General features: G+C 38.4%; 2 protein-coding genes across 3 annotated transcripts; both read left to right on the top strand.

Annotated features, from left to right (window-relative positions):
* The first annotated feature begins 4,070 nt into the window (after positions 1-4,070).
* sycp3 (synaptonemal complex protein 3) lies at positions 4,071-11,248 on the top strand. The gene is made up of 8 exons (XM_022216101.2): positions 4,071-4,256; positions 5,208-5,289; positions 5,585-5,619; positions 6,589-6,706; positions 7,033-7,132; positions 8,860-8,958; positions 9,606-9,710; positions 10,792-11,248. Exons 1-8 carry the CDS (start codon positions 4,130-4,132, stop codon positions 10,843-10,845), a joined length of 720 nt encoding a protein of 239 aa, XP_022071793.1. The 5' UTR covers positions 4,071-4,129; the 3' UTR covers positions 10,846-11,248.
* A 3,398-nt stretch (positions 11,249-14,646) lies between these two features.
* On the top strand, positions 14,647-23,893 carry dnaaf4 (dynein axonemal assembly factor 4). Of its 2 annotated transcripts, none has more exons than XM_051951888.1 (9): positions 14,647-14,897; positions 15,779-15,923; positions 17,984-18,117; positions 18,199-18,355; positions 18,466-18,611; positions 19,613-19,725; positions 19,816-19,969; positions 20,213-20,318; positions 21,203-23,893. In XM_051951888.1, the coding sequence occupies exons 1-9, from the start codon at positions 14,775-14,777 to the stop codon at positions 21,343-21,345; spliced, it is 1,221 nt and encodes a 406-aa protein (XP_051807848.1). In that variant the 5' UTR covers positions 14,647-14,774; the 3' UTR covers positions 21,346-23,893. The 2 variants fall into 2 exon arrangements, with proteins under 2 accessions (XP_051807848.1, XP_022071792.2); XM_022216100.2 differs by having other exon boundaries at positions 18,199-18,394.
* The last annotated feature ends 5 nt before the right edge of the window (positions 23,894-23,898 follow it).

Below are 23,898 nucleotides of genomic sequence, written 5' to 3'. Positions count from 1 at the left end.
CTCAACATTGCCATAACAGAAGTATGTGGAAATTAATAGTAAACAAATGCTATGAAATTCATTGTTCGTTTTCTCTTTTCATTCGCTTTTTGTGTGAAACCTATATATGGATTTGGGTTATACTTGAACAGATATTTTGCGTTGAGTCCTAATAAATAATATTTCCAGCATCAAATTTGTAAATAAATGTTTTCCCCAACAGTTTATTCTTTATGAACTTATGTGATAATTTCTCAAATAAAACTACGCTGATGGATTACTGCTCCTTATTCAAACCATAATGTGCCATTTCCTTTTGTTAATTATGAGTAACATTAGAGGCTCACTTCCCTAATGGAAACGAGAAACAATGGGAAATATTCAATGACTGATCACATCACAACAGAGCAACCCCTAACTATCCTGCCACTGTGACATTGTCAGCACATACCATCTCCAACAAAATGATCAAGTAAGAGCTGAAAATGATAACATGTACAAGTCCAACCTTTGGATCTGCCATCCTAGAGTTTTAAAGTCCCTGTACAATCAAATCTCCAATGAACTAGGATAAGGTTGACTATATGCATCTCCCTTTTTGACTCTGAGAAAGACGTCATCCATTTGCAAAACAGTGAATTAAGCTGTGAGCTCCAGCCTCCTTTTTTGAAAATTTGTTGTCAGGAGCTGAGAAGCACCTGTTTCGCCTGCTTCTAATGGGCAACCCTTACAGTTAGGTCCATAAATATTTGGACAGAGACAAAGTTTTTTCTAATTTTGCTACTGTATACTACCACAATGAATTTGAAATGACACAGTTCAGATGCAGTTCAAGTGCAGACTTTCAGCTTTAATTCAGCGGGTTGAACAAAAAGATTGCATAAAAATGTGAAGAACTAAAGCAGTTTTTAAACACAATCCCTTCATTTCAGGGGTTCAAAAGTAATTGGACAAATTAAATAACTGAAAACAAAATGTTCATTTCTAATACTTGTTTGAAAACCCTTTGCTGGCAATGACTGCTTGAAGTCTTGAACTCATGGACATCACCAGACGCTGGGTTTCCTCCATTTGAATGCTCTGCCAGGCCTTTACTGCAGCAGCTTTCAGTTGCTGTTTGTTTGTGGGCCTTTCTGTCCTAAGTTTAGTCTTTAACAAGTGAAATGCATGCTCAATTGGGTTGAGATCAGGTGACTGACTTGGCCATTCAAGAATATTCCACTTCTTTGCTTTAATAAACTCCTGGGTTGCTTTTGCTGTATGTTTTGGGTCATTGTCCATCTGTATAATGAAACGCCGCCCAATAAATTTGGCTGCATTTGACAGGATCTGAGCAGACAGTATGTCTCTGAACACCGCAGAATTCATCCGGCTGCTTCTGTCCTGTGTCACATCATCAATAAACACTAGTGACGCAGTGCCACTGGCAGCCATGCATGCCCAAGCCATCACACTGCCTCCCCCATGTTTTACAGAGGATGTAGTGTGCTTTGGATCATGAGCTGTTCCAAGCTTTCGCCATACTTTTTTCTTGCCATCATTCTGGTAGAGGTTGATCTTGGTTTCATCTGTCCGAAGAATGTTCTTCCAGAATGATTCTGGCTTTTTTCGATGTTTCTCAGCAAAGTCCAATCTAGCCTTTCTATTCTTGAGGCTTATGAGTGACTTGCACCTTGCAGTGAACCCTCTGTATTTACTTTTGTGCAGTCTTCTCTTTATGGTAGACTTGGATATTGATACGCCTACCTCCTGGAGAGTGTTGTTCACTTCACTGGCTGTTGTGAAGGGGTTTCTCTTCACCATGTAAATGATTCTGCGATCATCCACCACTGTTGTCTTCCATGGGCGTCCAGGTCTTTTTGCGTTGCTGAGTTCACCAGTGCTCGCTTTCTTTCTCAGGATGTACCAAACTGTTAGCCTAGCTGCGCTAGACCCATGCTCTGAAGACGCAAGGGTCTAGGCATGCTCGACAGAGAGGGAGGCGGGCTAAACGGTTGTCTATCAAATCACTCTGCAGCAACTGGGTAGGTATACAACCAATCAGCGCAACGAATAGGCTCCTTGAGCGCCGGAAATCAGAGGATGCGGTAGTTCGGTGAAACCTTATTTATACAGTCAATGGGTGAAGCTCAAGTATATTACAGACATGTCAACAGAAAGATTATTCAGAGTCGGTGCTAATGGAGCTCAACGACTGTTGTCGTTTTTGTTGTCGACCCTGGCAGAGAATTAAATTCGTTGCCGTGGGTTGTCTAGCGCGGCTAGGCTAGTTGTTTCCGGTTGTTTCTGTCAGAATCGTCGCGCCTCTGTCGTCACTTAGTTACGCCCGCCTTCTGACTCTACACTTCATGGTGATTCGTCCGGCCAGTTTTAGGAGCATCCAACCTCGAGCCTTATGGAGGGTAACTAGACCCACCCTGGCAGAGAATTAAATTTGTTGCCGTGGGTTGTCTAGCGCGGCTAGGCTACCAAACTGTAGATTTTGCCACTCCTAATATTGTAGCAATTTCTCTGATGTTTTTTTTTCTGTTTTCGCAGCCTAAGGATGGCTTGTTTCACCTGCATGGAGAGCTCCTTTGACCGCATGTTGTCTTCACTGCAAAATCTTCTGACTGCAAGCACCACACCTCAGATCAACTCCAGGCCTTATATCTGCTTAATTGATAATGATATAACGTAGGAATTGCCCACACCTGCCCATGAAATAGCCTTTTGGTCAATTATCCAATTACTTTTGGTCCCTTTAAAAAGAGGGTGGCCCATGTTAAAGAGCTGAAACTCCTAAACCCTTCATCCAATTTGGATGTGACCCTCAAATGAAAGCTGAGAGTTTGCACTTTATGTCCATGTCCATTATATCACTATAATTGGAGTATGTTTCAGTAAACAGGTAAAAAAAAACTTGTCATTGTCCAAATATATATGAACCTAACTGTATGTCTCAGTACAAGGTTCAGAAACTTTAGTAGCAATGTTTAAAACATCCTGAGCATTGTCAACTTACAAACAATGCAATAAAAAACAGACTTCCATCAGCTGCTTCATGTTAAAAGACTTTAAAGCTAGATGTGGGTGTAGTACTTATAATGCAGTGATGACAGGATGCATATCTATCTATATATGAATAAAAGTTGAGTAAGGATAAGGATCAACTTTATTGATCCCACAGTGGGGAAAGTTCACTGTTACAGCAGCTCCAAAGAAAAAGCAACCATGTAGATTTAATACAGCATGCTGACACCAAAAAGTGAGTGGGCGAACCATAAGCAGTGGACATAGATTCAAATCCAGCCCTGCTGGAGGTTGTCTCCTCACTTTCCTGTCTCTCTCTCACTGTCAGTAAAGAAAGAAAGAAACAACAAAAAATATTCAAAGTTTTCATGCTTTTAGAGTCAATTTACTGCAAACATATATAAATGTATATATTTGTACTGTTTTCAAGAGGCCTCTTATTTACAAAATGTGGCAGTTCAGCTGTTGGGCTTGTTTCCATAGAGCTGGTTGCTTGTTTGCATCATGAGATCTGGCAATAATAACATTAAATTCACTGCCTTGAAGCTGACTGCACTCAGTTAAATGCTGATTCATTGTGACAAATATGTGTTTAATATATAAACGTTACTTTTTGTTTTCTGTAATCCTTAAGCCCATATGATCACCAAGAAAAAGTTAGAAATGTCAAACAAATACACACACAAAAAAATCTAAAACATGTATTGTTAATATTTTCCTCAGTGGTAAAAACATGTATTGCCCTTTAAACCGGAGGTTTTCGGCAAGTTGTGGCGGGAATCGCACTGCGGTCCAACAAACTAGCAGATTAACTTCTTCAGGTTAGTTTATTTATCAGCTATATAAGTTTACTCATTCAGAGCGAAATCTTGAAGACTGACGACAGGTCCGTTTGAGTTTAAGACCGAATAAAACCGAGTTGTGTCGGTTTTTATGCGAAACAGTCGCCATTAACTGCAGCTACAGCTAATATTAGCATTGCTCGCCGTTAGCCGCCGCCATTAGTAGTGATTTGATGCTTTAGCCACCACAGCTAATATTAGCATTAGCTCGCCGTTAGCTGCCACCATTAGCACAGCCTGGTGTTTGTCCTGTACCAGCTAAGACCTAATTTCTGCCAACAGAGCATCCAGGAGGAATGGCTACAGGCAGGAAACAGATAAAGAAGAAGCTTCTGGAGGAAAAATCTAAAAAAGATGTTTATGATTTTACTGAAGAAGATGTAAAGAAGGACCTGAGCGGCTCAGACGACGAGGCCAGAGAAAGTAAGTTAGGTAATGTTAGCTAGCTAGAGCCAATATTGGTAATTCTGAACACACTTTTGTGGGTCAGATTAGCTTTTATCACTCAAAATTACACTAGAAGTACAGTATACAACAGATAGGAAAAAACCCTGTGCATATCAACCAAATATCAAGTTATGCAGGACTGTATTATCTTACAGTAATCATTTGAACAGTTGGATTTTTGCTCAGCTGTAAAATTCAAAAGGAAGAACTCAGTGCAACATTACTGAGATTCAATTCTTTATCATAGATATTTTCAGTACTTCTAATGTCCAACTTTTATTTTTGATTTTGAAACTCAACCTTCCTCAGCACCGAGGATCTTAAATTTCTAAATAGATCTTCTGCAACTCTTCAAGAACTACTATTTTTTTAAGCTTCCTTTCGCTGTAAGGGTTATGTTGCTCTAATTTTCTATTTCAAATAGACAAAATGTGTCCTGTTGGATTTTGTGTATTATATTATTACCCTATTATATTATCCTGAACGACCTGAGGGATTTTTGTCATTGATAACGCTGGATCTTTTTTACTCTGATGACCAGAGAATTTGCTTTTTGGTTTAAATAAAGACTGTAGCTGTAAAATCGGAGAATATTATGTTATTAACTGAGCAAAGTTTCATATCCACAATGCCCAAAATCTTATTTAGTCTGTAAATGAAACCGAGCAATACATGAGAACCATTGTCTCCTCCAAAAAGAAGAAGATGTCAAGATGATAAGTTTGTCCTCCTCCTTTGATTTATTTTATTCATGCTTAATGTCTTCTGGTTTTGTTAATGTACACTGTCCGCTGGCATTTGTTTTACCTTGGATGTTACCAGTATTTTCTTCTTTTCTATTCAGGTTTTACATAATAAAGAGCATTTAACATAAAGCTAACTCAGCAGTGCTTTTTAAGACCTTAATGTTGACTTTTATTGTTCCAGATGGAACTCCAATAGTAGAAAAACTGGCGAAGAAAAGATCTGCAGCTGACTTTGAACAGGAGGAAGCAAGCTGTGCTGTCGGGTACGACTTATTTCTTTATTAATTGATCATTTTGGCTACACCTGTTATAATGTCCCACAGACAAATCTTGAAAACAAAGAAATCCCCATACTTTAGAAGCTCAAAACAGCAAATATGTGACTAAAATATTATTCTGCTGTCATTGCAGTTGCTGTTTAATTTTCACTTACAAGACTAATAAATTAATCTTTGCAGCTCTTAGTTTTATTCATGCGTCATTTAGCTGTACAGAATGTGTTCTGATGATATGCAGCAGTTCATACAATAAGTGACTTTTATCTTTACACACATCCAGAAATGAGGTGCAGTCAATGTTGGAGAAATTTGGAGGTAAGAAGCTGTTTTCATTTTATTTGCTCTGAAGAAATAAGTACTTCTAGCATCTCTACAGAACATTTGAGCACATTGCTCTTAACAGGTTTCTGTAAAAAAAATAGAAATTGCACATTATTATTAAATTCTGATTGTATCCAGTTCTGTGTTTTTTGCTGCTGTTGTTGGCAACTGTTGTTTTTCGTCGCTTATCTGGTACACTGGTGGTTATCTTTTGTCTCTTTGTGGTCATTTTCTGTCTTTTTCGTGAGTTTTCTTCTCTCTTTGTGGTCGTTTTTCATCTGTGTGGGGTTTTTTTTCCCGTCTTTTTGAGGTCATTTTTCCACCTCTTCATGTTCCTTTTGTGTCTCTTTGTGGAATTTTCTTTGTCGTCATTTCGTCTGTTTGGGGCCATGTTGCATCTTTTGTGGTATTTTCTTGTTTCTTTGTTGTTGTTTGTCATCTCAGTGGTTGCTTTTCATCTTTTTGTGGTCATTTGAGGTAATTTGTGGGAGTTTTCTGATCTCTTTGTGGTCATTTTGCAGATTTTTCTAGTCTCTCTGGTTGTTTTTCATCTCTTTTTAGTCATGTGTCTCTTTGTGGGTTTTTCCTGTCTCCGGTTGTTCTTCATCTCTATGGTTGGTTTTCATCTCCTTGTGGTCATTTTGTGTCTTTTTGTGGGGTTTTCTTATCTCTTTGATTGTTTTTCATTCTTTGTGGTTGTTTTTTGTCTCTTTGTGGTCATTTGTAGTCATTTTGTAGGTTTTTCTTGTCTCTGTGGTTGGTTTTCATCTCTTTGTAGCATTGGTTGTTTTGTGGGTTTTTCTTGCCACTGAGGTTGTTTTTTTTCTCTTTGTTGTCATTTTGTGTCTTTTTGTGGTTGCTTTGTATCTGTGTGGATGTTTTTTGTCTGGCAGGTTGTGTTTTTGTGTCTCAGTGGCTATTTTTTTTCTGCTCTTCACTATTCTGTGTGTTATTTGCTTCCAGCTGACATCAGTAAGGTGCTGCAGGTGAAGAGGAAACGTCTGGAGTGTCTGACGAAGAACTACATGAAGGGAGGTCAACACAAACTGGAGCAGCTGTGGAACACACATCACGGCCAGAGGTTTGTCCTTCCTCAGGGGAAACCTCATCAAACTATTGATTGATTTAATCTTTGAGGACTGAGAAAGGAAATGAAGTGCAATCATTCTTCAACAGATAAAACACTCTCCATTAATTCTGTTGTAAAGCTTGCAGTGATGCATGTTAAATAATGATTTTCTAGCTTTAAAAATTCTCAATTTAGCAAAATAATTTAGACAAAAGCTAAAGAGATCATTTAGTCAAACAATAAGTAGATTATTAAAATGAAATTTGCTTTCCATGCTGCAGCAGAAATATGTTTGTTGGGTTTTTTATGCTGAAAACTGTGTGTTTGTGTGTTTGCAGACAGAAGATAACTCAGCAGTACTCTGAGCAGGTGTCGGCAGCGCTGCAGCAGTGGGAAACCGAAGCCGTACGAGCTGAAGAGCAGGAGGAGAAGCTCAACGTCAGTTCACTCCTTTGTTTCGTTAAATATTAGCATTTTAACATCAATATATAGACTGGATATATGTTGCAGACATCAGTAATTCAAATCTTCCCTGTTCAGAACTCCACATCATCATTTTTTCAGGACAAATGACATCACTTTTACCATTCGTGTGTTTCTCATTATAGATATCTGCAATCCACATCCTGTAGTTTATTATTATACTCTATATTAGATGATATAGTTTTCAATTTTATTTATAGGGCACCAATTACAGGTCAGATTGTCCCAAACGGAACAGAACCCACACACCTGAACCCCCAGAGCAGCCCTAAGGCGACAGTGGCAAGAAAAAACTCCCTTTTAATGGGAAGAAACGCTGAGCAGAACCCGGCTCTTTATGTGGGGGGACCAATCTGCTGCTGGCCTGTTTTGCACACACAGTTTGTTCGGTGATCGTTGGAAAGCAGAAAATCAAACGATGCTCTCTATTTTTACAGTTTCTGTCTCTGATAATTGATGTAATTTTAGTATTTCTTTGAAATGTAATTATTTGATGAAAGCCTCCCTTTAAAACCTGCTTGTCAGGGAGTCACAGGGTTAATCATGTTCTTATTAGTGCTGAGACTTTAACATGTTAATTACGATTAAGTAATTACAGAAAAAATAGCGAATTTAATCACATCTTTCTCAGTTCCCTTATTTCTGTGGCACTGGTGACACTGATGAACACTCCAGTCCAGTAGGAGGCGGTAATGAACCTAAAGTCTGTTTTCCAGCCGTGAAGAAGATACACGGGACACACTGAGTGATGTCAGCAACAAGTAAATTGAGTGAACAGTGAAGGAAGACGAGCCCACATTGAGTTTGTTGGGCAGAATGTTTTCCTTTAAAAATCTTCCAGATGGCAGCTTGGATGAAAGCGTGATTGTGTGCAAATTGTGCAACAAAGAGTTTTCTGATCACCTCAATGCAAAACATGCTGTTGTTAGCACCAGAGCTAACGTTAGCTACGACAGTCCTGGTACTGGAAAACAGTGTAGCCATCCCATAATAGACCACTTTTCAAGACGTTGAAAGATAGAAGATAAATAGAATTGGCACAAGCATTTTTGTTGTTTAAGATCAGCTGTATGTCCATTCATTGAATCAGTCGTCAACCAAAACGTTTGAATTGAAAAACTTTGTTTATTGTGTCAAATATTGCTATTTAACAAAAATGAGATTAATCGCGATTAATAATTTACAAAGCCTCTTATTAATTAGAGACACTTTTTAAAACCACTAGTTCATATTTATATATATACACACAAATACACACTTTTTGTTGTTTTTAAATGCAGCGTGCACACAGCTGATTCAGATCTTTATTTCTAAGCAGACTGGGATGAACAATCAATGCTTTTTGAGTCTGATTCTAGTTTGTAGCAGCAGTAAACGGCTGGAACTGTAATGTATGAACTAAAAACGTGGATTTGATGCATTTTTCAATCGTCCCAAATCTGTATGTATAAAGCAGGGAACAAGCAGGTGTTTCTGTATTCGTTGTGTGATGTTTTGGTGCCTTAAATAGACGTCCGGCAAACTGAAATGTAAAGTAGAACGCTCCAAAAGGATCACTGACAGAACATCTTCAGTGTACTGATGAGTGTAATCCCCCAGAATCCGTTCCCCTCAGATTAACTCCAGTTAGACTGTGGCCTCTGGAGCTCGTTAGGTTTACGCTCTGCTCTTTTTGTTCACAGAATCTGTTCCGGCAGCATCAGAAAATCCTGCAGCAGGCCAGAGACACTCAGAAACAGAAGCTGAAAACCGTCAAAGAGCTGTACGAGCAGCTTGTGAAGGTAAAGACCTGACTGAACGCAAATCTACCTGCAAAACCATTCCATCCTGTTAAAAGAAACTCACGCTGCATTTGGTTTGTCGTTACTCGTACACAGTCGACGTACACACTGTCATCCTGCTTAGGGGAACTTTTGGTGCCGCCCAAAGAGCATTTAGCAGCACAATCACAATAAAACTTTGCAACGAGAAAGTGTTTTAACAACTTCGTTTTTTTGTTTGTCAAATGGTTGGAATTACAAGAGATTTACCGAATAGAACGCCTCTGAAAGACATCTGAGTAGCTTCATATTTGGTGTTTTATGGTGGGACAACTTTACTGCACTCACCTGGGAAAGACGTGCAGCGAAAGATTTATAAAGTGAAGTAAGGATTCTTTCAAAATTACAGCCATGAAGAAGTTTTTCTCACCATCTTAGGCTCCATGATGCTGAGATCAGGACTCTTGATGGATGTTTGACTCCTGCTAGTCAAAATCTAAACATCTAAAAATCCAGAACTCTTCTTCCAGGCTGATGATCTTTTATCAGGAACCTGTTCTACTTTCTTCTACAGTCTAACGGATGCTACTTGCTAAATATTCTTTAGTGTGGATGAAGACAGTTTGTGTTTGAACCGACCTCTGAGTGTTTAAATGTGTTTCCTGTAGAACATGGAGGAGATGGAGAAGAGTCAGGAGGCCTTCCTGCAGGGGGCGCAACAGGAGCTGAAGAAGGAGATGGCCACCCTGCAGAAGAAGATCCTCATGGACACGGTGAGCTCAGTTTGTTGGTAAACAAGTGACTGGAATAAGATCAATTTACCAGGCAGCCTGAGGAGTAAAATTAAATCTCTGGGAATTTCTAATTTTTCAGAGGAGGATAGATTTAGGAAATGCAGGTTTAAATAAAAAAAACAACAACATCAACTACAAATATAGAGTCATTTTTGTTTGATCTTTATAGAAACTTGTGCATCACTGACTTGTAGCTGTATTGAGATTATTTGCAACACAGAAGAATTCTGAACTAATTCAGGAACTAACATGAGTTGTAAACCTCTGATGGATTGTTGAGCAGCATAGCGATGAACTGATCTCAGTTTTCCTGTTAATTCAGTCTGTCTCAGTGTCTTCTGTTACTTCCTGTAACCCTGACATGACTCCATGAAGCAGCTCAGATCACGGGCGATTTCTCAAAGACAGACTTTGACTAATTTAACTCATGTTCAGACTTTAGGTGGACGTCTAAGTTTAGCCATTGCACAAAGCTGTTTGACTCTACACCGTTTAACAGCAACAGGATTCTGATTACAAGCGGCAACATTCAGACTAAAAGAACGTGTGTGGAAGTTAAATGTGCGGAAAATGCGCTGTAAATGGGTCAAATTTTAAAAGACTGTATCTTAGAAAGTATTTGATATATCAAACTGAAATTTCACACATATCTTTATAAATATCCATAATTTACGCTGCAAAAAATTCCAGGAAATCTGAGAAGGTCGAGCAGAAAATAAAAGGTGAATTAATGATCTGAGATGGAACGACCTGGAGCGATCACATATCTGTCCTGGGAACGCCTGAAATCGAGCTGGAAGTCGAGTGGGACGTCTGGGATATTCTGATTAACCTGTTGCCATGGAGACTTGTTTTAGAAAAAACAAATTTTAGATTTTAAGTCTAAAATGTTTTAAAAGTGGCCCCTGGGCTCCTTGGGGACCAAAGCATCTGCTGTAGGTTGAGAGTTAACCAATCAGATGCCTCCTGTGCTGTTTGTAAAAGTATGAAAACAAATCAAAGTGTGTTTACAAATTACTGCAGTAATAGATCATAAAACTTGTTGTTGTTGTTTCCATAGCAACAGCAGGAGATGGCCACCGTCCGCAAGTCTCTTCACTCCATGCTGTTCTAGCCTGCTGTTACCGCGGCGACGGTTCCTGTGTTAAGGGTGCAGTTCTAGGTTGGCGTTACCGTGGTTACTGTAGCTGTGTAACTGCAGGGTTGTCATGGTTACGCACTGTTGGCTTCATTTCCAGAGGTCCTGTTTAGGCTGAACCTTTTTTCTCTGATTTGTTGGAGATTTGAGAAACTTTTTACTTGTTGTTTTTGTTATTTAACTGTTTTTAAAGATGAGTTACGATTAATTTCAGACAGAGTTGAAACAAACGTGTTTCTGTTACAGACGTTTTGTGTGGATTGTAATTTATTCAGCAGACGACTCAGAATTCACACTGGGGGAAAAAAAAACGTCTAAATCTGGAAAATTCTATCGAGCTTCTGTAAGAGAAATAAATAAATAAGATGTTTGTACTATGGAGTTTGGAGCAAAGTCATTTTAAAATGTCCATCAGAGTCCACACAGATTCTTTATCAATTCTGAGAGGTGGATCTAAAGGATTTTACTGTCATATGCAGCAATTAGTTATCGGTACAATTAATTCTGTCTCTGTGTGTAATGCTGTATGTACAGAATACATTTATATAACACATCTGAATACACAAGAGCAGTGCATAAAGATTATGAACAGTATGTGAAATATTTTAGGTGCAGAAAAGTTAAGATCTCCTCGTACTATCATTTGGGGTCACTTAGAAATGTCCTTATTTTTGAAAGAAAAGCATTTTTTTCAGTGAAGATAATATTAAATTACCCTCCTGTTGTCCTCATTTACGGGCACCAAAAATATTGTTTCCTTGTCTGAAAAAAAAATCCAAAAATTAAGAAAAAAAATTCCACAAATTTCTGAAAATTTGCAAAAACCTTCAGGAAGAAAATTCTAGTAATTCCTTAAAAGTTTCCCTTAGAAGTTTTTTTTTTTTTTTTTTTTAAATCCCCCAAATTTGGCAAAAAATAAATCTGTAATTATTTTCAAACAATGAGTAAAAATCTTCCAAAAAAATCCTAAAATATCTAAAGTGATTCCATATATATCAGTAAAACTTCTGATATTTTCTTTTAGAACATTCACATAAAAATCAACCAAAATCCAGCGAAATTCACTGAATTTTGGTTGATTTTTTTTTTTTTTTTTTTTTTTTGGTGAATGTTCTTAAGAAATATTTTTAACATTTCTTTTTTTCCACCAAAGATTTCCCAAAAATATAGAAAATGTGGACGAATTTTTTTTTTTTCCCCACATTTTCAAACTTTAGAACAGGTCAGTTTTGACCCGCAGGACGACACGAGGGTTAATCAGAAATCCAATCTTGACATTGTTAATATGGTAAATGAGTTTTGTAGCTGGAAACGGCTGATTTTTAATGGGATATCTCCATAGGGGTACAGAGGAACATTTCCAGCAACCATCACTCCATACAAAGATCAGTGCTAAATAGGCTCGTAGAGAAGGAAAAGTGTAAATAGAAACAATATGCAAACGTCAATATGTACAAAAATATACTGCAGTACAATATCTGACAGCATGGATTAAGACCTGCTCATGGTGTTTCAGTACAGGCCTTTAGGAGACGCAGACTGCTAATATATTTGCATTTTAACAGCCGTAATGACACACGTGGATTATTTATTTATTGGTTTTATGGTTGGAAGGTGTGTGTTGGTAGCTGCTAGCTTTACCTTTTATTTAACGAATGTTTACTCAAAATGTTGGCGTGTTCATTAAGTGGACCGTAAACTTTGCAAACATCACAGCTCAACAGTTAACTAGTCTTTGTGTTCTTCAGTAGTTCTTCTACTGGATCACCAGCTGATTTAGTTCTGTTTGATAAATGATTATGCTGAGATGCACTCTGGTCTGTTCTTACAGTTTCAGTGTAAAATAACCAGGTTCAGAGGATTTCTCCTGCTGCTAAAACAACTCCACATTTCATTGAGCAGAAGCTTTTACATCTCACCAAGCAAGGATCTAGTGAGGAGAAAACAACCTGGAAAAGAGCCTAAAACTAGTTCACTGTTCAGTTTGTATGTCAAACTGGAGTTTTTTTTTTTAATGCCACATTAATATGTAGAGTAGAATTGCAGAGTTGTCTTCTTCTTTTAAACCACTTCTTAAAACCCACTTTTATGGGCTTTATGTGGAGTTTACGTTTAGCTTTATTTAGTTTTAGTGTTTTATTCTGTTTTATGTCCTGTTTATTTTAGATATTCTCTCTTGTTTCATTTAAATTTTAGCGGCCTGTTGTTTGGTGCGATGTTGTCTCTAATAATTCTTTAATTCTCTAATTTTTAACTTAATTTTAACTCTCAATCTTTAATTTTCAAACTATGTTTGATTTGCGTGCTAATCTAGCTATTAATTTATTTTATCGTCGTCTGTCAAAGCACTTTATGAATGCTGTTCTTAGGGGTGCTATGTAAATAAGATTGTTGTTATTATTATTATGTATATTTAGGCTAATAAGGCTGCAGATAACCTGAGGATGTTGTTTCCCGGCAACCGGTCGATGAGCAGAAGAGCCGCGGGTTTGATTTCAGTTCACCAGGATTGACTTTGGTTCTCTGCAGCCCTAATCAGTCCTGACTTCCTGCTCAGACAACTTCACCAACATTCACACCTCAAAGGTTCCACCTGATAGTCAGAACCAGGAAGTCTCACCTTCTTAAAGAACCAAAACCACATCCAGCTGCCTCCTGTATGAGCTCCACATCCAGCAAACACCAGAAGACTTGACTCCATTCCTGAACGTCCAGCTGTTCACTGTTAGTGGATCAGTGAGTGTGTAACTGTTACAACAAAGCCGTCTGCATCAACACAACGGAGACATTCTCAACAAGAAACAAAAACCAAAAAGTACAAGAACCAAAACTACTAAAGTATGCTATTTTTAAAAAGTTTATACCACATTTTGTACTGTGACTTTTTTTTTGATTTTACATACATACATTACTATGAAATTTTTGGATTATTTTGTTTTTACGACATACCAGACTGTCATTTTTAGATTTTTTTTACACTTTTGCAACATACTATACCATGACATTTTTTGATTGTTCTATAGTCTGATGACATACTATACTATGACATTTTTTTTATTTTTTTATTTTTAGAACATACTATATTATGACATTTTTATTTTTTTAGAGCATACTATACTATGACTTTTTTTTTTTTTAAATTGACATACTATGCTGTGACATTTTCTAATTTTTTTTCTTTTCTATTGTTTCTGATTCTCCATAGTAAATATTGAGCTCTTGAGTTGGCAACTTCAGGGTCTCAGATTTAAGAATTAAGGTTGGCTGTATTTCGTGTCCCACTGCAAGATAATTTATGATAAAACTGGATTGTTAATGGATTGTTCCTTTATTTATTCACACTAGCTCTGGTTGTGATGAAGGAATACCTGTGCACTTTGAAAATTAAAATACTTAACTTTGTAAGTATTCTTTGTCTATGAGATACTGCTGTGCTGTGCAAAAATGTAAGAAGTGAAGTCTATTTAACTATAAAATTGTACAGAAATGCTGACTCAGGATTTTCCAGATGTTTCAATGCAACAGTTTAACTCTATTCTGATAAAGTAAATAAAACTGTTCTTTAAGAATGTTGTGGTCTGCTTTTCTGAATGTGCAGTATTACTGATATGTTATAGTTACTTAATCCAGGATGTTGTTCTGTATGCCACTGTACCACTGCTGTTGGTACAGAGTTCAGAAATGATTTTTTTTAAACTGTGGATTTGGAGAAAGCTCTAAACTCGGATTTTTCTGCTACGCGTGAAGGCACCACTCTGTCTGTAGTTACCATAGCAACGGGACGCTCCGCTGGTGTTGACCGTTTGTCGTAAAGTTTTTCACCTGAAAACGTCGATATTTCATTTAACCACAAGCTGCTGCTGCTTCTCCGTCCAGCGGGCCACCGGAAGGAGACTGAACCCAACATGCCGCTACTCGTGTCGGACTATTCCTGGACCCAGAACGACTCCACCGTTCACATTAACGTGCCGCTAAAGGGGGCTAAAGCCGTGAAAGTGGACATAGTTTGTACGGACGAATACCTGAAGGTAAAGTTATCAAACAGCAGCACAGACTGTGGTCATCTTTTACCGTCTGTTAGGGTTACGTCTTTTATTTATATCACTTTGTTACCTGTAATGCTACCAGATCTGAAGAGTGGCTTCATCTAGACCACATTAGACCAGGTCCAGATCGAAACTATTTTGAATAACTGAATAATTAAAGACGAGTTAATCAACTTGAATGAGAAAGATATTCAGAAAAACACACTTCTGGGTTAGCTAGCTAGTTTTCAATCCTGGTAGTTTAAAGGAGATGATTATTATTCCATTTTTTTTAATGCTATGGCGAAACTCTTCAGGTGAACAGGGTAAAAAGACAAACAATTCTTCGAAAATATCATAAAAATAACCCGGTGGATTTAATAAAGAAAATTATATTTAATTACATTACATTGATTTAATCTTGGCAAGAAAATTCTTGTAAATATTTTCAAAAAATTAGTAAAAATCGTCCAAAAAAATCCTAAAACTATGTAAAATGATTTCATATATATCAATATAGCTTCTAATATTTTCTTTAACCCTCGTGTCGGATCAAAACTGACCCGTTTAACAGTTTGAAAATGTGGAAAAAAAAAATTTACAGTGAAACTTCTGATGTCCTCGCAATTACTTTAGATGTTTTGGGGAGTTTTTTACTCATTTTTTGAAAATATTTACAAGAATTCTCTTGCCAAATTTGGGGGAATTTTTAAAAATAGAACTTTCAAGGGAAGCTTTTTTCCTGAAGGTTTTGCAAGTTTTCAGAAATTTGGGGATTTGGGGGATTGAACAGGGCCTCAGGTCTTGCTGGGGACTTGTTGGTCTTGCGGTTGACCTGGTGCTGTTTGACTAAATAACGTGTTTTCTGTTTTGTTTGTGTACAGGTGAGTTTTCCTCCGTACCTGTTTGAAGCCTTCCTGTTTGAACCTGTTGATGAAGACAGAAGCTCAGCGAAGGTTGGAAATGGAGTCGCACTCATCAGCTTACCAAAGAGGACCAGCAAACAGTGGGATCAACTGATGATAACAAGTCAGAGCTAGTTCTGTGTGTGTAGTATTGAGTTACTGATACAGTCTATATTATGTACTGTAGTTCCATATGTTGAGTGTTCTGGCCCTATTTTTATATTTATGTAGTTTTTGGTTTGTTGACTCACAGCTTGTCTATAATGGCATCATTGCATATGAAGCTGTATTCAGGCCGCATCCACATTTTTTATTTATTTAAATCAGCATATAAAAAGTTTACCACTTTAGATGAGTTCCAAGTGAAAAAATACCAATAGTAGGGTCAAATCTGGTCTTAAAATAAAACCTTTAAAATAAACATTTTTTTTTGTGAAACCTCAATTCTGTTTGTGAAAATGCAACAAAGAGAGATTTCACTGTTTTGTTTTTTACACATAGATCGCTTTAAACAAGGTCCTATTTAAATGCTTATGGGCTAAACTTTCTGAGGTTGCTGTCTTTATCCAAAGACAACAGCGTGTTTGATTTATGAATTTTGATGAAATTAAATAAAAATTATTATGCGTGGAACATGTTTCCCACAACATGCATGCAACCCTGTTAGCATAAGCTTTTTAACCGGTAGAAGAAGAAAACAGTGAATCACATGAAACGCTGGAATTAACATCATCGGCTTTCCTAAAGAATGGGTAGAGCAACGCTATGTCCTCTCTTCTATTTTTCATATTTTCATCACATTGTCAGCCTTGATTGAGCGTCTCACTCTACCTCATATTACCAGGATATGACAAATTCGTTTGACTTTTTTCTGAACTGTTTTACATCAGTCAGTTTGTCCTCTTGGTCAGCAGCAACAGCTAGCTTAATATCTAGCTTCTACTGCTGAGAAAAGCTAATATTAGCATGGATTAGCCACCCTGTTACTGTGATCAGAGTAGGGTTAGCAAACAACAAATAAAATCATGGGGGAAAAAACTGGACCACTCATGTAAGCTGAGCCAATCAAGCCTTTGATAGTTTATTACTGATTATTGTGAATATGTGGCAGACAATTCTCAAAGAGAAGTTTTTTAAAAAAATTTGAAGCCCAAATGTCCTCCAGTTCTGGAATGACACACAACTGTGATGGCTAAGAGCAGAGAGAGCTCAAAACAGGTATTTGTTGCAGTACAACAAAGACAGACCAAAAAAATGAAAGTTACATTTGTTTGATCATTTATTTGACAAGAATTTTAAGGAACTGGAAACCATCCATCCATTATCTACCGCTTGATCCTCATTAGGGTCCTGAGGGTCTGGAGTCTATCCCAGATGACTGTGACGATAGAGACCAGTCCTGATGTGCATGCAAAGTTTGGCGCATTTTGGGGTATATTTAGGCCGCCAAAGTGGAGTTTGAAAAGACGGGAAAAGAGTGAAGAAGAAGGAAAAGAAACCCTAGGGTTTCAATAGGATCCTTCGACACCGTCGGTGCTCGGACCCTAAATATTACAAAAACAAGGCGCAAAATGACAAAAGAACAATGAACGATCTAATATTTTACTTTAGGATCAAGACAACTTGTCATGGTGAAGAAATTATTTTCAATTAGAGTTTTACAAATTTACAATCTGCATTTAATCTCTTCTCGATAATTTTTAGACTTTGCAAAGTCGTCCTGTGGGCCGGATTGGAGCCTCTGGCCGGCCGGTTTTGGCCCATGAGCCACATGTTTGACACCCCTGCTATATGGTTTGACAAGAAACTTTTAAATTCCTGTCTGTTGGCGCTACAGGAATTAAAATGTTTCTATGTGAAAATGTCAGCTTTAGCTTTATTGCTAGTATAATTTTATATTTAATGACACAACAGAGGTATTTTTTCTCATTTACCCACCAAACCACGTGGGAGTTTTATTAAAAACCACCATACTTATACAGGTTAAATCTGGACACTCATTCCAGAATGATCCATTCTCTAGAAATGATCATTTCTGGACTTTTTATATCATAATATATAAAATGGAAAATATACAATATTTCAGACCCAGTTTAACTGTCTTGCAGCTCTAATGGAAGTCAGACTACAGGTGACTTTAAACGTAATAATTTTGCACTTAATAGCAACATAAATGTGTTTCAGATGATAAAGACAAGAAGAAGGAGATCAGAGAGAGGGCTCTGCTGAGGTACCAGGAGAAGCTTTGCTCAGAGTCCAGACAAAAAGCAGAGAAACGGCAAGCAGAGAAAAATTACGCTCTGGAGACGATGATGAAGGTAAAATCTCATAAATGGTGTCAACAACAAGCTGCAGTAAAATTTAGTTAGATTTTTAGAGTGTTTTTTGCTTGGTGTCAGCTGGAAAAGGAGGAAAGAGAGAACATCCAGAAGATAAAGGACGCCGAGCAAGAGAAAACCACGTCAGAGCTGGCAGCATGGCAGCTCAGGCAGAAACAGGAAGCTGAGGAAGACGCTAAACTGAATCAGAGAGGAAATCAAAACCAGCAGCGAGCCGGTAAACAGAGGCAGGAAAACACACTGTCAGTTAAACAGGGTGAGTGATGTCCTGGTGATGGTTTGTGCTCCAACACTGATTGACTGTAATGATCATATTCCTGCGTTCAGATCAAAGAACCAACAGTGAAGCAAAGAGCAGCAAGAAACAAACCGAGCCGCCTCCTCCCAGAGTGAGCGGAAACATTCAGATCACTTTCACGCCAAGAGTTTTCCCAACAGCCCTCAGAGAGTCCAGAGTAGCAGAGGAGGAGGAGGTGATCTGCTTTTCTGAACGTTTACAGCAGCATAAATTACAAGTGCATTTTCCAGTACACAAACACAAACATTGAACAAATGTGAAACAATTTTACAAGAAAATACATCACACTTTGGGTAAAAATCAGTGTTTCACAGCCACAATTAGAACTAAAAGTCTTGACTTGACTTGTGACTGTTTAGTCTTGATCTGCAACTTTACAATGGTTTTGTTGGTCTTTATTTGGAACAGGACTTGTGATTTGTTGGTCCAGACCTCAAACTTGATTTGGGACTTGTTGATCTTGGGTCTTGACTTGACACTTGCTAATCTGGACCCAGAACCTGACTTGGCACTTGTTGGTCCAGTCTTGGGACTTGACATGGAACTTGTTAGTTTAACTTAGGATTTGTTGATGTTGACATCGGACTTTCTTGTCTGGACCTGGGACCTGATTTACCACTTGCTGGACTAGACCTTAGATTTGACTTGCTAGTCTTCATTTGTGATTTGACTTGCTACTTGTTAATCTTGACTTGGAGCCTTACTTGACGCTTGCTTGTCTGAATCTGGAAACTTAATTGGCATCTGTTACCTGAGACTTGGGACTTGATTTGGGAATTGTTGGTCTTAGCTAAGGACGTGACTTGACATTTGCTAATTTGGTTCTGAAACCAGGATTTGCTAGTCTGGAACAAGGACCTGACTTGGCACATGTTAGTCTTAGTGGAGGTCTTGACTTGGGACTTAAACTTGGACTTGTTGGTCCTGAGTCTGGACTTAGTAGTCTAAACGTAGGATCTTACTTGGCACTTACTGGTTGACACATGGTCCTTGACTTTGAACTGGCTGGTCTTAACTTAGGGCTTGATTTGACAATTTGCTAATATGGACCTGGAACTAGACTTGTAACCCACTGGTCAGGACTTGATGGATCTGTTTTTTCTCTTTAGATTAGGTAACATTTGTAATTAACAGGATAACAGACAAATGTGTATAATTTTTCTTTTTAAACATAAGTGGCTGAATAAACAAGCTGAAGCCAGACGAGCTGTAAACTCAGAGCTGCTAGAGGAGCTGAAGGACCTGAAGGAGGAGCAGAAGAACCCCGACTGGTTGAAGGACAAAGGAGAGTGAGTGAATCCAGATCTCTAATCTGTTAAGCTGTTCTTGTATTTATCATCTTTGAGCCTCAGATTCACTGAAAGGACTTTCTCCTGCAGTAAGTGTTTTGCGAGCGGTGACTACCTGGGAGCTGTGAACGCCTACGGTCTGGCCATCAGACTCAACAGGAAGATCCCAGCTCTGTATTCTAACAGAGCAGCATGTCACCTGAAGTTACGGAACTTTCACAAGGCCATTGAAGACGCCTCTCAGGTCTGTGTTCACCTGTTGCTGTCTTTGTTATCTGCTAATCATGTTATCAATAATCAGTTCATCATGTTGTCTATGACATAACTGGTACCTTCTCCCCTACACCTCTGTTCTAACAAACTTTTCAAAATCATGTCAGTAGATTGGTTTCTGTACACTCTGTTCTGTGAATGTGCTGATACCAAAGCGGTATTGATTGTAGATTTAGCAGATGTTTGATTACCATCTGGCCACGTGTCTCTGCAGGCTCTCGATCTTTTGACTCCACCAGTCCCAGCAAATGCAGCTGCCAGAGCCAGAGCCAGCGTCCGCCGAGGGTCTGCTTTCTGCCAGCTGCAACTCTACGCAGAAGGTCTGCTGCTTACAATGGCAGTAACTCAATAAGTCACCCTAAATGACCTGTTTAGGACTTGACCTTGGACTTGTCGGTTGTAACTTGGAGTTTGTTGGGCTTGACTTGGAACGTTTTGGTTGTAATTTCGGATTTGACTCAGCACTTCTTGTTCTCAACTTTGGATGTCAGTTGAGACTTGTTGGTTTTGACTTGGGACTTGATTTAGGATTTAATTTGAAATGTTGATCTTGACTAGAAACTTGACTTGAGACTGTGTGTCTTGGCATGGAATCTGTCTTGTGAGATGATGGTTATAACTAGAGGTTTGACTCAGAACGTCTATTTCTTGACTCAAAACTTGTTGTTCTTGACTTTGGACGTGAATTAGGACTTGTTGGTCTTGACTTGGTACTTGCTGCTCTTGTCACACAACTTGAGATTTGGGACTCAGAATTTGTTGCTTTTGACCCAGGAATCTTGGTTTTTACTTGTGGCTTGACTTGTGACTTGTTGATCTTGAATAAGGATTTGATCAAGGACTTGTTAGTCTTGACTTGTTGGTCATGATCAGGGACTTACTTGGGGCTTGTTGGTTCTGACTCAGGGTTTAACTTGGGATTTGGTTTGGGGTTTGATTTGTAACATTGATCTTAACTAAAAACTTGACTTGGGACTTGTTGGAACTTGTTGCTTGTGATTCAGGATTTGACTTGGTACTTGACACAGGACCTTGTGGCCTAGATTTGGGAGTCAGAAATTGTTCTTCTTGACTCTCGGATGTTGGTCTTACCCTTGATTTTGGACTTGTTAAGCTTGAAGAAGTACATGACTAAGGACTTTATGGTGATCATGTGACCAGGTAACAGGTGACATTCAGCTGATCTACCTGTTTCTGTTTTCAGGGCTGCAGGACTTTCAGGCTGCTCTGAAGATCGACCCTCACAATGAAGCTCTGCAGGCCGACACTCAGAGAATCAGAGAAATTGTACAAGGATCTGCAGCAGAGACTCAAATAGACAAAACTAGACACAATGAGACACAATAAGACACAATCAGACACAAAGAGACACAATAAGATGCAAAGAGACATGAAGAGACAATGAGACACAGTAAGACACAAAGAGACACAATGAGACTGAAAGAGATGCAAACAAAAGAGACTCGATGAGATACAAGGACACAATAAGACAGAATAAGACACAAAGAGGCACACTGAGACACAAATACACACTGCAAGACACAGTGACACACAATAAGAGACATTATGAGACACAAAGAGACACAATGAGATATAACGAGACACATTAAGATGCAGAGAGACACAAGAAGACACAAAGAGACAAAAAGAGACACCAAGAGACAAAATAAGATGCAAAGAGACACAAAGACTCAAGGAGACACAAGGAGACACAAAGAGACTGGATAAGATGCAAGGAGATGTAAAGAGACACAATAAAACACAACGAGATACGATGAGACACAACCACATGATCTATACAATGTTTGAAAACTGTAACAAGAATATTCACTTCAAACCATCATTAAATGTCTCGCTTTGTCCAAAAATGGTAAATTTCAAACCACCTGAGAGCTGAAACCTTTAGATATTTGACACGTTTCCACGAAGACTCAATAAAAGATTATTGACGACCGACTGTGATGGCCGAAGCAAACCACCCGGATGAGAAATCCGTTCAGCATCGAGACCTCTGACATGCCCAATGATTTCACTCTTTGTGAGCAGGAAAGTTTGACAGAACTGTCTTGTGATGAAACATTGAAGTCTGCTTTCAAAAATCACTCGCTGTTGGACTTTTGGATAAAGCAACGCGGCGAGTATCCTGCGCTCTCGGATAAGGCTGTGCGCTTTCTCCTTCCTTTCACAACGACATATTTGTGCGAAAAAGGCTTCTCTACGCTTGCCGCCATCAAAACCAAATACAGAAGCAGGATGGACGCCGAGCCCGACCTGAGACTGAAGCTGACGTCAGTTGAACCGGACTTTGCTGGACGTAGGCAGGGACACCCTTCACATTAGGTGTGTAAGTGAACATAACTCACCAACTTGCTGGCTACTGGTCAACTTATAATATCTGTCTTTAGTCTAAACATGTTCAAACAGTTCTGTATATGTAAGTGTGTGTGTGTGTGTAATGTGAATGTGAGTGAGAGTGCATGTGAGAGAGAAACAGAGGGATGGTTGCCCCTTGGTGTATCAAAGTATGGACAGTTGTGTGGCCTGGAGTCCAGCTCTAGTGTTATGCCTGTACAAACTGTAGCTGACAAAATTAAACGTTTATTGGGGCCACATTTCTGTATTTTTTTTTACTTTGGTCATAATGGTGGTAGCGCTGCACAGTGGACGTAGTGGTTAGGACTTTCACCTTGCAGCAAGAAGATCCCTGGTTCGAATCCCGGGGTGGGCCTGGAATCTTTCTGCATGGAGTTTGCATGTTCTCCCTGTGCATGCGTGGGTTTTCTCCGGGTACTCTGGCTTCCTCCCACAGTCCAAAAATATGCTGAGGTTAATTGATTACTCTAAATTGTCCGTAGGTGTGAATGTGAGTGTGATTGTGTGTCTGTATATGTAGCCCTGTGACAGACTGGTGACCTGTCCAGGGTGTCCCCTGCCTTCACCTGAGTCAGCTGGGATAGGCTCCAGCACCCCCCGCGACCCTAATGAGGATAAAGCGGTGTATGGAGGATGGATGGATGGATGGATGATGGTGGTACTTTGAAAGCCTAGTATTTTCTGAGGTGGTACTTGGTTTAAAAAGTTTGAGAAACACTGTACTATACGATGACTTTTTATTTTTCTATGTTTTTACGACATACTATACTATAACATTTTTTTGATTTTTCGACATACTGTACTATATTTTTTATTTATTCTATATTTTTAGGACATAATATACTACAACATTTTTTTTATTTTTACAACATACTACACTGACATTAAAAAATAAATTACAGCATGCTATACTATGACATTTTTATTTTTATGACATTTTTTTATTTTTTAAATATTTTCACGAAGTACTATACTATGACATATTTTGGATTTTTCGACACACTGTATTATGACATTATTTCGTTTTAACTACATATGATACTAAGACATTTTTTAGATTTGTTTTCACGCAATAGTATAAAGACATTTTTTTTTTTTTATTTATGAATGCTTTTACGATATACTATATTCATGCAGAGATCGGAGGTAATTCTCATTTAGTAAGAGGAGATAAAACAGACATTATGACTTGATTAATTCTCTACGTGTGGACATGAGTGAAGATCAGCGATACATCAAACAGGAAAAGCACTCAGAGCACAGTACTCCTCTGAGGCTGCTCAGTCGATTGATTTCCGACGGATGAAATCTGGAAAAAAATTGCAGCAGAAATCATGACAACATAGAATGTGTCCATTTATTAAATAATATTAAACAACTCAGGAGTCTTGTCAGTCTTTTCTTCTCTTTCTGTAATGGGTAACTTAGTTGGAAGTGATTTCTCAGACACAGATACAATTTGTTATTTTCCATATAAAATCTGAGATATTGCCAAAAAAGAAATCTGTCATGATTATCTCAACTAAA

The sequence above is a fragment of the Acanthochromis polyacanthus genome, chromosome 8 (assembly GCF_021347895.1).
Source record: "Acanthochromis polyacanthus isolate Apoly-LR-REF ecotype Palm Island chromosome 8, KAUST_Apoly_ChrSc, whole genome shotgun sequence".
Lineage (NCBI taxonomy): Eukaryota > Metazoa > Chordata > Actinopteri > Pomacentridae > Acanthochromis > Acanthochromis polyacanthus.
Note: the sequence above shows the minus strand (reverse complement) of the source record. Positions and strands in the feature narration are given on the sequence as shown.

Bases quoted from the DNA above. Each gene is read 5' to 3' on its own strand.
- sycp3 (XM_022216101.2), top strand. From the start codon at position 4,130: ATGGCTACAGGCAGGAAACAGATAAAGAAGAAGCTTCTGGAGGAAAAA. The intron at 6,707-7,032 runs GTTTGTCCTTCC...GTGTGTTTGCAG, and splicing joins AACACACATCACGGCCAGAG to ACAGAAGATAACTCAGCAGT. The intron at 9,711-10,791 runs GTGAGCTCAGTT...TTGTTTCCATAG, and splicing joins AGAAGATCCTCATGGACACG to CAACAGCAGGAGATGGCCAC.
- dnaaf4 (XM_022216100.2), top strand. From the start codon at position 14,775: ATGCCGCTACTCGTGTCGGACTATTCCTGGACCCAGAACGACTCCACC. The intron at 18,395-18,465 runs GTGAGTGATGTC...TCCTGCGTTCAG, and splicing joins CACACTGTCAGTTAAACAGG to ATCAAAGAACCAACAGTGAA. The intron at 18,612-19,612 runs GTGATCTGCTTT...TTTAAACATAAG, and splicing joins GAGTAGCAGAGGAGGAGGAG to TGGCTGAATAAACAAGCTGA.